The sequence below is a fragment of the Rhamphochromis longiceps genome, linkage group LG20, assembly GCF_057381845.1.
Source record: "Rhamphochromis longiceps isolate RC_006_pf linkage group LG20, R_longiceps_female_GT1.1, whole genome shotgun sequence".
NCBI classification, from domain to species: Eukaryota; Metazoa; Chordata; class Actinopteri; order Cichliformes; family Cichlidae; genus Rhamphochromis; species Rhamphochromis longiceps.
Window position 1 is genome coordinate 973,781 of NC_140576.1, and position 15,855 is coordinate 989,635.

Genomic DNA, 15,855 nt, shown 5'->3' on the forward strand with positions numbered 1-15,855 from the left:
TCGACGCTGATTGGACGAGACGAACGGGTCAGTCCTAAACTTGCAGCCCATGATTGATTTAAAAGGGGGTAAAAATGCACTGCGTTGTTACAAATGTATTTATATATTAGAGTTGATATGAACAAAAAACAAAACAATCAAACAATCAGATATATAGACATGTTATGTGCAATTTTATTTTAGGAAAAAAACAACAACAGGAAAGTAATTTAAAAAGACAGGGAAATGGTAAATATTAATAAATGAATAAATCAAAGAACACATAAATACCTTAAAACAGATAACCCTAATACCAGCTTTATGAAAAAAAAAAAAATCCAGAAATACCCATACATATCACAGTAAAGAAAAAAAACGAAAAAAAACAACAACAACAAACAAAAAACCCTCTAGCAACCCACCCTCAAAATACTCTGGCCCAGCCCCTTGACCTTGACTTTCTATTAATTAAATGAGACAGCGGTTACAATTCATCATTTAACTGACATAAGCTGACCATAACAACAGGATCGAGTAAAATGATTAAAATATATGAAGTAAATTAGGCATCAACAATAAAAAGTTATATAGTACAATAATGACAATATCAGTAAAGAGGGGAATGGGGAGAATGGAGTAAAAGGCAAACTCGAAGTACACAACATTACCATGTCCTTACAAGGCCTTGTAAGACATACAGTACATAACAGATAATATAGTGATAAGATAAGCCTACCATCTATCTGAAAGAATATTAAACTTATCAGCTACACCACTTATGATTTGACCCACTGATTAACACAATCAAAAAAGGTCCTAAAAACTCATGTGTTTAACCTGATTGTGCCTCTGGCTATATAGTATGATGTCTTCCAGTAAAGTGAAGGTTTCTATGTCACTCTGAGTAGCTGTTAATTTCATTACCCACCTGAGCCATGAAATGTGGCCACTGGGGGGGGAGGGTAACTTTGGCATGGAAAACAGGGGTTAAGGTCAGTGACACAGACGGCCTTTCCATGCATACAGTACGTAGACACATGTTAATACACAACCACACAAATATACACACATTCACTGCATGCAGAGCTGCACTGGAGAAAAACAAACTACCATACAAATGCATACACACACTCTAAAGTACAGGTAAGTAATTCTGTATGGGAAAATATCTCATACAATCTAACTTTAGGCATACCCCTGCATATCGCCTGAGTCAGAAAATGGGCCTGAAGTACCCAAGCCAGTGACAGGGAGAAAGCCTTCAAATGTGAGGTGTGGACTTTTACAAATGACAAATAATACCCTAAGTTATGAATCCCCACCCCTCAACAACCATCACTCTCAAGGCACTACATGTAGGCGATACTGTGTAAAATTTACTTAGAGATGGCCTAAATTCAAACCTAATCATGTCCTTTTCTGACTTCTCTTGTGTTCTCAGTGTCTTTGGCCTTCTATCGACCTTTTCTCTCCTAATTTCCATCATGGCACATTTGCTCCCCTGTTTTGAACTAGTCAACTTCAAATTATACCCATAACCTGCCCTGCAAACTTCTAGATTAGATTTCTTTTCTTTTGTATTTAAATTGATGCAAGAAAAGTGGCACACAACTTAAGAGTCCAAAAACCATGGTGTGTGTGGTCTTTTGAATCATTTCAGATCTGCTCCACTTTGCTAGGGGTAACTGGGTGATCGGAAATTGAGCATCTGCATAACTTTTCTTTCCCATTCCCCCACCCCAAATATCCCCCCCTGTCAAATTTCAGTGGAGCCTGTCCTCTCTATCTGTGCTTAAGGACAGCCCCCTCTGCTCCCAGTGCCTATAACAGTAGGCAGGTGGACTTCCTGTTACGCTTCTTGGCCTGCAGCGCAGCTCTAGTTGCCATCTCAAAGACTTCCCTCACACCATCTTTGGTTTTGGCAGAACACTCTTGGTAGCCGTAGGCACTGATGCGGTTTGCCATCTCTTTGCCATCTTCATATTTGACTGGTTCCTGGGGACACATGTCACAAAGAAAGTTTACATTTGAATATTATTTTATTGATTTAACTTGTTTGTTTAGCTGAATTTTCTGAAGCCACCACATTTACCTGTTTCATTTTGGCTAGCTCTCGTCTGGTGTGGTCATCATTGCGCAGATCTTTTTTATTTCCTACCAGGATGATGGGAACATTTGGACAAAAGTGCTTCACCTCAGGAGTCCACTTTTCTGGAATATTCTCTACAGTGAGGAGAATGAAAAAGCAATTAATTACATACATCAAGGGGTTCAATACTTACTAGTATGGATGGTGCTCAGATGGTACCTAAACTGTCAGGACTGTCCACAGAGAAGCACATGAGGATAACATCTGTGTCTGGGTAGGACAGGGGCCTCAGCCTGTCATAATCTTCCTGACCCGCTGTGTCCCAAAGTGCTAGCTCTACCTGAAAAGACAGAGAGTAACAGAGTTAAATGACTGGATAAATCTACGGAAGAAGAAAAGCAAAGGCAGAAATGACAATAATATAATTTGATTAGTTAGACAGACTAGATATGGTATAGCAGCAGCTAGTCTGATGACCACGATGCAACATAATAAAAATTCACTGGTTGTGTTGAAGCATCCTGAGACAAGATATTGAAGAATGAGTTGCCCCTGATGCACCCATTGAAGTGTGATAACGAATGTTAGATAAATATGTATGATTGAGTAAATGTCACTAGACTGGCAGAAATCACTTCAAATGCTCAAATTGAGTAGAAAGGTGCCAAGTACCGGTCCATTAGCAACTAATTAAAGAGGGCAACTGCTTTTATTTAAATGCCATACAAGCACCCACAGCATTACAATCAAAATTATTTGCAAACCATCATTCCCTCTCACCTGTTTCGCGTCCACTTCAATGTCTGCCACATAGTTTTCAAACACAGTGGGTACGTAGACCTCTGGGAACTGGTCCTTACTGAACACGATGAGGAGACAGGTTTTCCCACACGCACCATCACCGACGATCACCAACTTCTTTCTGATAGCAGCCATCTATGGAAGAGTTGAAAACATTGTTGCGCATCCTAAGACAATACTCCCCAGTTAAAAAGAAACACTTTGAGGTGCATTAATAAATAAGCAGTCTAAATAGGACTAAAATTTTCCGATGCTTCGCTTACAGTTTCCCTTTGCTGACATCTAGCACAAAAATACATCAGAAATCGCTAGTAACGCACAGAGGTCTCGTTAACCGTACAGTTTGGCAAATAGTTCCTAGCTTACGTTACTATGTACATTTAAAGCCGGAACCGATGGCAAACAGGCGGAGGTGCCACTGAGGTGTAGAAACAATTACTCAAACGTTTCCGTGCTACATTCCTATTCCTACTAAAAGCCCGACTACTCCAGTCTGGGGCCTGTCAAACCAGCCTTTGCTAGCAGGAAAGCTAGCGGTGTTTCCTATGAGTTTTATTATTGTCATTCAAAATCCTCCCTCTTAAATTATAACTACAGTATTCATCCCATCACAGCCATATTTATGCGCCTGAAACAAGAATCGGCTTAAAGTTTATACGTTATATGGAGAATTTGATTACCTTGGTGTTTCTCTGTACGCCTTTCTCCTCTTCCTGACCGACTGGAAAACTCCGCCCACCGCTAGTACACATGCGCACTATTACGTCATTCGCAAGTAAAAACCGGTGTGACGGGGAATAATACATAGGTGGCCGTTTGTTTATCTGTTTGTTAGCGAGATAACGCAAAAACAACCCAGCTGAATTTTATGAAAGTTGACGGGGAGGTGGCGCATGAGCAAAAGAAGGATCTGTTGAAATCTGGGGCAAATCCATATTACTTTCAGCAAAATTGGGTATTTTGTCTGAAGGACATTGCTCTCTCCGAACTGTGCGAATTCATTAATTAAGTTAAGGTACTGGACTACTAATTTGTATAGGAATGTCAACCTATGGTGACCATAATCACCATAGGTGAACAGTATGTTTATAGTTTGAATACACACAAAATGGGTGTGTATATATGAATGCATTTGTACATATGCACCATTCCAGTCTGGTTAGTCTCCCCAGCTGACTAACCATGCTCATCCTATTTGAACTTGGGTTTTAAATCCTATTTCTCCAGCAGCACTCAGTTTATTAATAAAAAAATGTATAAATCCCATTTACTACTGGTGTCCCCCAAGAATCTGTCCTGGGACCCCTTCATAAATTTAATATCAGCTTCCATTGTTATGCTGATTGTATGCAACTCTACCTGTCTAACAAACCTACCATTACTCTCCCACCCACAGCCTTCTGCATTTGACTCAAATCAAATGCAGCTTTTTTCAAACTGAACATTAATAAAACTGAGGTTCTCCTCATTGGCAACAAATCCATCATGTCTAAATGTAATTTTTTACCCTCCCTATTGACAACTCCTCAGTTTCTCCCTCCCTCTTGACTCAGGCATCCTCATACTTTCATCTTTGTAACATCAATCACCTTGGTCCATTTCTCACACCTAATAACACTGCGGTACTTGTTCACACCTTGGTTACGTCCCACATTAACTGCTGTAACGATTTTCTTTTTGTTTTTCCTTGCAAGTCTAGAACTCTGCTGCTCACACCATCACCAGAACTCCTTCCATTAATCACATCACACCTGCTCTTCAGCAGCTCCACTTAAAAATCGTACTGATTTCAAGATTCTTTACTTCTCTGAACTTTTGCACATCAGCAAAACAATTCACACTCTTCTTCTTCCCTCCTTCTTACTGTCCATTCCCCGCCATTTGACTACCATGGGGTCTAGAGGCCTCAGTACTCTGCTCACCACCTTTGGAATTCCATCCCACCAGACACGCTTCTTTAAAAGTGGCATATTCACTCTGATGGTCTTCTAATATGAATCCTCTGATCTCAACAATTTTGCATATTGTAGATTTTGTTTATTAGCTTGATGGGTATTTGTCAGTTTATTACTCTAGTTTTAACTCTTCTGTGTGAGATGACCTCGAGTGTTTTGACAGGCACCTGAAATAAAATGCGTAATTATTCACTGAACATTTTCATGATCGCTGCATAACTTTTTACATTTAACAAAAAGTAGATTGACATTTGAAAAAGGTTCATTTTATTTAGAGATTTCTGCAGGGCTTTTATTTATGTATTTTCACTTACAAAAATCCACAAACTGTAATTTCACCCAAGGGAACAAGTCTTTTGCATATATTTGTATGTCCCAACTCAAAAAATTTTTTGCACAATATCATAACAAGCATGAGTCGTGATTGTATTACATTAAGAGCTCTGCATCATTCTAAGCACGTCACTCGCTCATGCCTGAGAACTAGGGCACAGAGACTCTTAAGGCTATGGTCTGTCTGAGCTGTCTTAGTGAGACACTTGAAAAGCATCTCTACGGTTTTTAGGGGGAGGACCATGTCTTCAAGCCCTGTTAGACTGAGCATGGCTGCTCTCCTCCTCCTCAGTTCATTTGAGGGTAAGCTCATCGAGTATGAGAAGTTTGCCGATGTCAGAGCACAATACTGCTGTCTATTTGTTTCTATGGACACTGGAGGTAAAGTTGCTCTGATTGGCTGCTTGGCAGCCAGTCTATTTCCTGACGGTGGCGGTGCTGTTGCTGCGCTGGTAGAACAGCACATAGGCTTGATTGGTCTGAAGCTGGTTCTCTGTGAGTGGAGTCACACTGTCAATGGGCAGACGAAGGGAAAGTTTCAGGTTTATGCAAACATATCTTAATACAGAATAAGCAGGGTTTCTCAAATATATAGACCACCTTTGATGTACAGTTGTCAAAATATGTATATATTGTGTGTAAAACGAAATGATATCTCACCTGGAATCATTGTAGAAGCACCAGCCATTTTCATCTAAGCAGCAGGCTGTGTAATGTCCCATGTTTACTGTCCCAGCATGGTTACATATTGCATATAAATCATACAGAACTGAGCCTGTGGGGACAAACATAGATCCAGAATCATATAGTAACATAAATACAATGAGTTACTTAATCCAGGGTTCAGAACTGTATTGTGTCAGAATTCCAGATGTGCAGTTTATGGAATAATCTCTGTTGCAAGCGATTAAATTAGGATATGATTGCGTATATCCCAATATTCCTTTATTTTCTATTACAATGCATGGTTTGAGTCAGTGAATCATCATGTTAACCTCCCTATGCTTAAAACAACAGATTCATAGTTCACAGCTAAAAACCTTTTTTGCAGCTGATTTATGCCTTTTCTTCTAACTCTCTTTTTCCTCTCTCTCACCAGCCATTTGTCAAAATAAAATCATGTAAAGCAAGCTCTTAAAACGGTTTTGTAGTGCGCTCTACCCACTTGTGTCAAAAAGTTAAAAGCCCAGGTTTTCTTCCACATTTTATTGCTTCAACCTTTAGCTGCACTCCTTTTGTTGAAAATACAGCATAGAGGAACACAGCATGAATGGATCAGACAGGCTCGGTTCTCTTACCACAGTCGACAGGTCCGTATGGTCCAAGGTCCAGGTTGGTGAGTGGGAAGGACACATATATAGTGCTTTTACTGATGGACCACCTTGACGTCGTGAAACGGTTCAGATCTTATCGAGACTGTTAAGTATTATTAGCGTCACACATCTGTGCAGATAAAAATCACACGCCTAAAAGCATCACAAGTGGAAGAGTTGTTGCCAAGGATACGGATCACTATAACCTGGGGAAACCTCTGGATAGACAGCCGCTTGGTGCACTCTGTACGCCTGTTACACCTCTCGCACATCTGAAGAATGTATAAACACACATATACACACCTCAACACAACATACCTTACACATGCACACAGGGTCCGGCGTATATATCAAGTACAAATGAGCAATGTTGTTTAGTGAGCCACTAATAACTAAGATGCACTTAAGTTGGACACTCTTATGACAGAAAGAAATTCGAGAATTCTCATCATCTGCCTCACTGTTTATGAAATTAAATGTTTTTTTGTGCCAGATGATTGCATTTCTTTGAAATGTTTTCATATTGATGAGATCACTGTATTAGTCGTTTGGAGTCTAGCAGTTTACCCAACTCCCCGGTTTGATCCCGGGAGGGGACACAAATTCCTTTGGGCTTGTGACAGGAAGTGTAAAAACATCTGCCACATCTGGAGCTACCTGCTGTTATTACCCCCCATGTAAATAAGAGAGCAGCTGAAAGTAGCTTTACTGTTCAAGCCATTTGACTTCTTTCACACATCTATATGTTATGATCTTTATATGGAATAAAGACAAAAACGTAATGATATGTGTAGGTCATAAATGGATCAAAACTGTTAAATCATCTCCTTGCTTACAGTGTCTGTGTCGATATGTTTTAATCACACTATTGCTGATCCAGACAGTTGCTGAGATTCGACAATCATCGCTTTAACTTACTGGCGAATTCTCCTTGTCCAGTTTCTCCTCCTGAGAGAAGAGGTCCAGACACTCCCTGAGCGTGACCTCCCCAGTAGAACTCCTCTTGGGGATGGGCAGTGACAAATCGCAGAACACATCAAACGTGTTGGAGTAGTGAGAGCAGACTGAGCAATGCAGTGAGCTCCGCAGCTGGCCTGAGAACAGATCTGTAGGGACCAGAATGATCAGCGGTCTGCTTTAACGGGGATAAAAATAATGGATGAATTTGACTGGAGTGGCTCTCCTCACCAACAATTATGCTGTCATCTCTCTCCAAGTGCTTCTTCCACATGACAGCCGCCTCCTCAGATATTCTAAGGGAGGATAAGAAAAATGATCAGAACGTGCTCACATGCAGGTAATCACTGTTTTAAGGACAGATTTATTCATTTTAGCATACACACCGAAACCTAGCAAATTTTTGTTCGGGCTCCTTCCCGGCTCGTCTAACGTATGGTCTGCGATTTATTTCGGTATGCAGCTTGTCGAGTAGGAACCTGAGGAACTCCTGAGCATCCTGTTGACTGTGGTGAACGCAGAAAAATTAGCAACTAGTTCTTCACAAGAATCAAAAGTCTGTACAAGTGGAACAAGAGAAGGAGTTTAACAGTTTACACATAAGTGGTAAAAAAGTTGTTAACCTCGAGGAAAGGCGAAACAGAACCCCCCCACAAAACAAATCCATATCCTCACCTGTAACCATTGAAGTAAGGCACTGCTTCTGTGAATACATTGTAAAACTGTCTAGGATTTACAACTTTGTCTCCTTCATTTACATCCCAAAGGCCCGACAGCACCTTAGAGAAAGCTGGCATGGCAAGAAAAACAGAAACAAGAAGAAAACATGAAACTCTGACGCAGGAGAGACAGTCAAGACAGAACAGGAAGGAGAGGAAATGCACCTTCCATCAGTTTAGCTTCCTCTTTGGAGAACTTCTCGTGCTTGTAAGATCTGAGCAGGCAGTAGCCCCGCAGGCCACATGTGTGAGACAAACACTGGACAACTGCATTTAGAAAACACTGGGTCCAAAACAAAAGAAAAAAGGGAGAGTGATGTCAAATAATGTTCATTTCAGAGGCCCTTTAAGAGTTTCATCTGTGATCTTTACTTACGGTGTTTCCTACGTTTCTAAGGCCAGTCCTGCCTCTTCCTAAGGTGAGCTGCTCCTTCTGAAATGTAAAAAACAAAAGGAAGTCGATGAACACAGATCTGTCGGATCTGCGAGTACCATACAGAGCACTGTTCATTTATTTCAAAACACACAGCGTGTGTCCTACTACGTGACCTCTGGATGTGCTGTTACTCCATGTGACTGTCTGCCTTGACCCCGCCATGTCAGTGTGTGTTTAACTTTGGCAGGACAGATTTAGCTTTCTTATCTCATTAGCATAGCAGAAGAGACTAAAAGGAGGTCAGCCTCGAGAGTTCATCCTATTAGAGACCAACGAGGGCTGACAGGTGTTTAAACATGTGTGTTGATGTGTATTCTCCCTTAACAACTTCACACCTTTCTTTGTCTGTGCTTGTGTTTTTCTCAGGTAAAATTTCACTTTAAGAGCTTTTAAAAGTTTGAGGATATATTAACGCCATATTTTTCCTGTGTTGTCCACACCTCATTGTCAGCGACCAGAAGCAGGCCCATCAGCGATGTGTAGAGGACAGACTGGGAGATGTCGGTCGTCTCTCTCTGGAGGCCGTTCTGAGACACCAGGGTCCGACACAGAGCTTCACAAGAGCCCTCCCCACTGACACTGCTGGCTCCAGGCATCCTTTTATACTAGTAACCGGCTAAAGTCGCTAACAGAATGGGTCCTGAGATAGAAAGGTGGCCTTCCCAAAGAAATCCTAGCCAGATGGTTTGCGCCTGAGATGGGGAAAGCTGTTCTTCCTAATTTATTTGACATTCAGACTCAGAGGTGAGCAGGACGCGGTGGTCTCACACAGGCCTAATCTGTCTCACAAGACATGTAATCCAGCTCTTTGGTGAATGAAGTATGATGAAGAACTTTTTCCTTTTCAGAAAAATGACATTTACAGCTGAAGGGAATAAAAAAAGAACAAGTACTCTGTGAATGACCGTCTCTGACGCTAAACCCGTCTCATAAGTAGATGAAGCTGATCCATTACACAACTGTCTCGTTACTGCGGCAGGCACGAGAGCACAGAAAGTTTGCATCCACACATGAACATGTCACGTTTAAAACAAATTTTAAAAGCATTTTTGGAAATATCACTCGAGCTGGATTCAGCTCAACAGAACACATTAAAACACTCGGTTATGTAATCAATAACACACCAGTCACACACACGAGGCGTCTCCTGAGATCTAAGCAATGCCAAACGTTACTGACTTTTGGAGGTAACTCGTAAACACTTTATTTGCAAACAAAGTAACTTTGCAAATAAAGCCGGTCAAATGTAGCAGGACTAACAAACACACAGAGCGGTCCGGACTCACCTGATCACTCTATCTGTGGACAAACTGTCCCAACCAAACTGTTCCCATCATCTGCTGAGCTGTTAAAAATGCATAAGGGGCCGTCTACTGTTTCACTGTGTGCCTGTTGGCCAGAGCTGAAAGTCTACCTCTCCCCTGTCCTGTCACCGGTGTCAATGAGAGAAGGAGGGAGATGGAGAGTGCGAGAGGGAGGGGTGGAGGATAATCAGCTCTAATCCTTTCTCTGTAGATCTTGTTGGCTATACTTAGACCTGTCTTTGTGTACTTTCCCACGAGTGCCTCAACAATCTTTTACGTGTCAGTTTATTAATTATACAAACTCAAAAACAAATTTTTTTCTTTGGTCAATTCACATTCAGTACTGTTCTCACTTTATACAGCAATCACTGCAATTGCAGACAGGAAAAAATAATAAAAAGAACATTAATATCGCTGAAAATATCTAAACACATTCATCATTCGCAGACAGTCAATGTACACGTGCCGCTCAGTCTGACAGTCAGCGACTGGTGTGGTCTGCCATTTCTGTGTCCGAGCTGAGGCTGAGCTCGGCTATGTGATACAGGGCGGGATCGTGGTGAGGAGACAACTGTGACTGGCTGGTGTGGGCTGTCCTGTCGCGTGACTGGACGATGGCTTGGCGCAGACAGGTGATCCACTGCTGCTTGCTGAAGGAGTCGTTGGCCTGCAGGCTGTACGAGTGAGCTTTGGCGCGCCCTCTGCTGCTCACGCGGAAACAATTCTTCACTAGAAGATGGAAAGAAGAGAAGGGAGAAGGAAGGTGAGCGGAAAGTTTCACTTCAGCTAAAACAGAGCACAGGGGATGGCTTACTGACATTTGTTTGTGTCACAGAATTCACCAGCAAATACGAAACAAATAAAGTATGCAGATTATGCGATCATATTACCTTTATCGTTTCCCCCTGTGAAGGCTCCTCTGAAGGTGCCCCCTCCAGCAGCCTCGCCGTCTGGGATCTCCTCCAGATTGATCAAGGCATTGGGCAGAGGCTGCCGGTACACGTTAAACACCTGACCACCGTCCTTGTCCTCTCCTGGTCTCGTCAGCACCAACACCAGCTCAAATAGGAACACATGCAGCCGCTGACGGGGGACAAGTGATCAAGAGAAATGTGCTGACACAGTTTCTAAGGCAGAGAAGCCAACTTTCTAGCACTCAAATCTGAACAGCCAACATCTTCTGCCCTCCTTAAATGACTTTAGCCTCTTCATTTGGATTCTGAAAGTGTGAAGACCAGTAAACAACATCTACCTGGCCCTTATTGTTCTTGAGTTCTCCATGGCAGTAGATGAAGCGGGACTGCTGGATCTCTGGCACTCTCTGGCCCTCTTCGAGGTAGGACAGGCCCCGCCTGTAGAACTGACACTCTGCTTCCCCCGTCTTTTTATTCACCTCTGCCACGATGCTCTGGATCAACTCCAACTGAACAGAACCAAGACTTTTTAATATGTCATCAACACAGGGCCCTTTTCCTCCTGTTGCTTCTTGTAGGGCTAAAATTCTGGGCTGGAGCCAAGAGAGTATGACTATGAATATTTAGAACATATTTAAATGAGTGGTTTGGTGTGATAATTTGTTTAGTCAACAGTATCCTCTTTCAAACACCATCAAAGGAAACTTTAAAGAGACTGCAGGCATCTTAAATGCAGCACTAACTGCGGAGTCATGTTTTTATTTGCTTTTGCAAACTGTAAATGTAAAAGTGATGAGCCAGATTAGTGAATATACTGGTAAGAATTAATAACTGGCCTTGTTGCCATCTGGAGGCACTGTTGTGCAACGCAGGAAAGGAAATACTGTATTTTAACGTACTTGAAGACTGATGGATAGAAATGTGTGAATATTAATAATTTGGATTTACAGCATCTGATGCAACAAAAGAGAGGATGCTTTGCTAGACTGTAAAAATAAAACTAATCAGTGTTATAATTATAGGCTTTATATTTAAAAGCAACACCTTGCAACCATCTTGATAACGTGCCAGTGTGGAGTTCAGTATTTTGCAGCTGCTGCAGACCTGGCACTGATTAAACTGTGAATTCTCTCACATGCTTGCAGATGTAAATGATTGTGTAGGAGCCCGACTCACAGCATCTGGCAGCGTGTCTTCATCTGGGTGGTCTGGCGGAGTGCACTTCTGTATCTCTTTCAACAGCAGAGGGTACTTGACCAAACGGCTCCGAGGGAGATCCAGGAAGTTCCACAGGTCCAGTTTCCTGCTGAACGAGGACTCCTGACACAGACGCAGAAAGTGCTCCACTCTTTTCTCGTGCTTTTTCTGGTCCAGCAAAGCTTTGGCTCCCACCTGGTTACAGCAATATGTAACATACGCCTCCAGGCAAGGAAACTGCAGAGAGAAGCATGGGAAGAGTGCGCAGCAGTGAGATAAGAAGGTGAAGTCAGCGGGAAAAGAAAGATGGAAACATGCATAAAGACAGAAGTTAGATTACGTTAAGATTAAGAAGGAAAATCAGAGAGAAGCTGAAGGCTGACTTTTCTTCTCTCACTCACCCAGTGCATTAAAGTTGGCCCCACCTCTCCAACCGTTTTCTCTGATCCTCTCAGTCGCTCGAGACGAGTCAGCAGATCTGATATGAATTAAAAGAAAACAGGATACTCCAAGTTGTGCTGACCTTATTTCACTACAGCTCAAAAACAAGTAGTGTGCATAAAAATACGGCACTTCTAAAAAAACTAATTAAAAAAATACAACTTCCCATTTTATGAAGTTTGTTTTCAGGGCTGGGCAGTGTAGAAGCTTTTATTTCTTTTTTAATGAGCCTTTAATTCAAATTATACCTAGATAACATTTAGTACATGGTATGAGCTGTAAAACTACTTTACCTGCTCCTGTTTACTTGTAACTATTTCAGATTGTGATGTAATTACACTGAACTGCAACAACCTATACTTTATCAAGACTTCACCTCATTGCCTGAATTTCATATTCAGGAAATGAGCTGGTGTGTTGATGCATAAGTGGAGCTCGAGATAGCAGCACAAGCTGCACAAAAACAAAGTTACCTTGATGGAGGGGGATGAGTGAGTCCAGAGTACCGAAGATCTGTCCAAGCTCACTCTCTGTCATTATGTCCAACTTCAACATGGGCTCATAGTACACCTGGGAACAGACCCGGGCAGTTAGCACATAAAAGCCTGCATGTGAGTGGATTAAATGTGTTGTTCAGGTTGAGCAGCTACCTTCTTAACCAAACTGAGGTCCTCTATGAGCTGTCTCTCTCCTTGGGTTAGCTCGTATATGACCTGCAGGGCATTTAAAATAGTTAACGAATGCGCACGTTATTGCCAGTGTGATAACAAAGATATCGGCGCGCGCGCACACACACACACACACACACACACACACACGCACACGCACACACGCACACACGCACGCACACACACACACACTGTGTTGAGTTGCATAAGAAGTCAGTTAAATAGACAACACGAGCTCTCACAGCTGATTGTTCAATAAAGGAAGTTGAGCCTTCAGTGCCAGCTCACATCCTCTTTCATAATACCCATGAAGAGCAGCTTCACAGAAATGAAGAGTAGGTACAAGTTACTCCGCCTACACAGCAACCACAGCCACACAACTTGACCCATATACAGGCCCCCAAACACATTCTGCTATAGTAACAAGGTATTTTAATAACGAGGTTTTTGTTTAGCGCACCTCTTGCCGTTTGATTTCCTTTGCAGTCAGATCGTGACTTTCCACAGTGTCACTCCAACACTGGCTGTTGCGGCGACGTGGAAACGAGGAGGCCTTTGTCCGTGAACGCAGGGGGGCTGTGGGCAAAGGTCGAGCTTCTGTACGAAAACTGATAGACCGCTGAGAACAGAGAGGAGCAGCTGACTGTTATACAAAACCCCAAAACTCATTCACTGGTCACTTTGTATGACTGGACTGCGAGTGTGTTTGTTACCGAAATAGACTGGCCGATGCGCTTCAGAGCAGGGGTCTTCACAGGGTTTAAGACGCCTGTCAGGCTATTGGACTTTGCCACAGGTTTAACCCTCTTATTGCTGGGCTCCTGAAGTGAACCAAAAAAACATTTTTAAGATCTGCACAAAATAGTCCACAAGCTGTGGTTCATTCATTCAAACCTAACTGTGCACAAGAGGATTTTAAAACAACTGAACACAAATCTGGCATCTGCAGAACACCTCACCTCCGATTCCTTCAGGTCGGACGTCATTTCACACTCATCCTCTCCCTCCTCGTCCTGAAACATGTTAAAAAGTTAAAAATCAACTCGAGGTACACGCGAGTTCAGGAAAGTGGAAAGACAGATAGTGAGAGGCGAGATGTTGCATGGTGCAGATCTCTCATTTCCTGTGTGTCTTTCAAAGAGGAAGAAGGTTGAAAGTGTGCCTCTATAGTGAAATTGCAAGATGTCTGCCTATTTCTTTTTGCCACACTAACCACATCAGCTGTGTCTTAATTGCAAGCAACACTTTAATAGCATCAATAAAAAGCCTCGGATTATATGGATGATGTAATGTACAGCTGGCAAAAAAAAAAGAATATCTGAAAGGTGAAAATAAACCGAGATAAGCTGGAATTTAAGAAAATGAGACAAACTCCATTTATAGACTTGCAAAAACTTCCATGGCTGCAAACACAGCGCTCACATCTCCCGTCAGTTCTGCACTCAGCATTGTGGTCACAAAGGTAAGGTTGACTAACTTCCGTTCGTTACAGAGAAACAGAGAAATGAACATGAAGCAGCAGCATCGATGCGTCTCAGTCTCTTACTCACCTCTGAGATTCTGATCACAGGTTCAGGGGCCGGGTCTTGTTTTCTCTTCTTCTAAAGACAGCAGTGTATGAAAGTGAGTTTCTTGGACTAGTTTTTAGGACAATAATTAATTTTTTTTAAACGTTAGTTTTTAATGCAGGAAAAAGATGGTGCAAGAACCAAAGCCGATGTGGCAGCTTACCCCTGCATGATCACAGAGGACTGAGTGTCCCTCTGCTGGCACACCGGACCTGAAAAGAAGAAAAGCTCTTACTGGGCACAAATTAAACATTCATACAGGGAACGTATCTTATTGTGTGATACATTCAAAATAACACTTAAGTAGACAGTGTACATTCAAATGACTTGTTTATGTGCCGTGCTCTAGCAAAGTGCATTAAAATGAGTTTTTGTTCCACATGTCGTACAAATATGTAAGTTTTGTAATCATGCTGGTGACAAACACAGAAAATTCACACTTAGAACACGAAGTACGATTAATCAACAGGAATATTTTTCAGCACCAATTTGTAACAGAGCAGCCCAAGGTGGAAGCATAATAAATGCAAAAGGTACCGTACCAGGAAGTCCTTTTTTCACCAGTCTCCTCCACTTCCATCGTTTCTCTCTTCAGTGCATCTTTACCAAATCATGACACATTCTCAAAATCACAAATGGTCAAATAATCCAAATTTACACCCGTCTTCTTTGTTTGGGTCCTTTACAGCGAGTTGTTTGCAGGAAGCGTGTTGAGAGTTCAGTGTACTCCTTCCTCCTCACTTTCTTCCTCATCTCACAGTCGACCACATCCTTTAGAGTTGCACACATTCATGTATCCGCTCTCGTCAGGGAGGAGCGTTCAAAGCCTTACACAAAACGTATCAAACGTGTATTTAAACTAAGAGCACTTCACACACTAAAGTACCTAACGACATACTTGCTCCTGTGTGGCACAGATTAGCTACAGCCATTTGCCTTTTAAAAAAAATAAACAAAAAAATTATCCTTTGCCTACATTTATAAATTCAAAACGCCATCACAGATGATTTACTTTAACGCCGGAGTAAAAGGGGAAGAAAAAAGAAATCTGATTACTCTCGTCACTGTCATTTGGTATCTTGGTATTCAGGCAGCATTTCCCGGATGTGTTTAATAATGAAACTTCTCATTAACACGAAACAGGTCAGACAGGAAAAACAAACCTCTGACACTTTAACATT

The 15,855-nt window shown here is 42.0% G+C and overlaps 3 protein-coding genes across 4 annotated transcripts; all 3 read right to left on the reverse strand.

The window, feature by feature from the left end:
* Positions 1-145: 145 nt before the first annotated feature.
* Positions 146-3,621, reverse strand: LOC146644532 (rho-related GTP-binding protein RhoA-C-like). Its single transcript, XM_085392898.1, has 5 exons — positions 3,550-3,621; positions 2,849-3,004; positions 2,288-2,408; positions 2,072-2,202; positions 146-1,974 (listed from the first exon to the last, which is right to left on the reverse strand). The coding sequence occupies exons 1-5, from the start codon at positions 3,619-3,621 to the stop codon at positions 1,801-1,803; spliced, it is 654 nt and encodes a 217-aa protein (XP_085249024.1). The 3' UTR covers positions 146-1,800.
* Positions 3,622-5,134: 1,513 nt separating this feature from the next.
* On the reverse strand, positions 5,135-9,178 carry usp21 (ubiquitin specific peptidase 21). Its single transcript, XM_085392895.1, has 11 exons — positions 9,023-9,178; positions 8,523-8,579; positions 8,312-8,429; positions 8,103-8,217; positions 7,814-7,933; positions 7,659-7,723; positions 7,389-7,576; positions 6,664-6,742; positions 6,456-6,563; positions 5,818-5,932; positions 5,135-5,667 (listed from the first exon to the last, which is right to left on the reverse strand). Exons 1-11 carry the CDS (start codon positions 9,176-9,178, stop codon positions 5,574-5,576), a joined length of 1,215 nt encoding a protein of 404 aa, XP_085249021.1. The 3' UTR covers positions 5,135-5,573.
* Positions 9,179-10,367: 1,189 nt separating this feature from the next.
* Positions 10,368-15,580, reverse strand: arhgef3l (Rho guanine nucleotide exchange factor (GEF) 3, like). 2 transcript variants are annotated; one of them, XM_085392894.1, is made up of 13 exons: positions 15,217-15,580; positions 14,838-14,886; positions 14,657-14,704; positions 14,066-14,119; positions 13,820-13,927; positions 13,567-13,725; positions 13,089-13,151; positions 12,912-13,008; positions 12,399-12,475; positions 11,977-12,234; positions 11,139-11,309; positions 10,777-10,969; positions 10,368-10,615 (listed from the first exon to the last, which is right to left on the reverse strand). In XM_085392894.1, exons 1-13 carry the CDS (start codon positions 15,252-15,254, stop codon positions 10,368-10,370), a joined length of 1,563 nt encoding a protein of 520 aa, XP_085249020.1. In that variant the 5' UTR covers positions 15,255-15,580. The 2 variants fall into 2 exon arrangements, with proteins under 2 accessions (XP_085249020.1, XP_085249019.1); XM_085392893.1 differs by having other exon boundaries at positions 14,657-14,707; positions 15,217-15,579.
* Between the last annotated feature and the right edge of the window lie 275 nt (positions 15,581-15,855).

Coding starts and splice junctions, on each gene's coding strand:
- LOC146644532 (XM_085392898.1), bottom strand. CDS start 3,621: ATGTGTACTAGCGGTGGGCGGAGTTTTCCAGTCGGTCAGGAAGAGGAG. Junction 2,409..2,848: donor TTGAAGTGGACGCGAAACAG/GTGAGAGGGAAT, acceptor CTGTCTTTTCAG/GTAGAGCTAGCACTTTGGGA. Junction 1,975..2,071: donor AGCTAGCCAAAATGAAACAG/GTAAATGTGGTG, acceptor ATGTGTCCCCAG/GAACCAGTCAAATATGAAGA.
- usp21 (XM_085392895.1), bottom strand. CDS start 9,178: ATGCCTGGAGCCAGCAGTGTCAGTGGGGAGGGCTCTTGTGAAGCTCTG. Junction 8,218..8,311: donor GGAAGCTAAACTGATGGAAG/GTGCATTTCCTC, acceptor TTGCCATGCCAG/CTTTCTCTAAGGTGCTGTCG. Junction 7,577..7,658: donor AGATGACAGCATAATTGTTG/GTGAGGAGAGCC, acceptor TGGTCCCTACAG/ATCTGTTCTCAGGCCAGCTG.
- arhgef3l (XM_085392893.1), bottom strand. CDS start 15,254: ATGGAAGTGGAGGAGACTGGTGAAAAAAGGACTTCCTG. Junction 10,970..11,138: donor TCAAGAACAATAAGGGCCAG/GTAGATGTTGTT, acceptor GTCCCCCGTCAG/CGGCTGCATGTGTTCCTATT. Junction 10,616..10,776: donor CACAGGGGGAAACGATAAAG/GTAATATGATCG, acceptor TCCATCTTCTAG/TGAAGAATTGTTTCCGCGTG.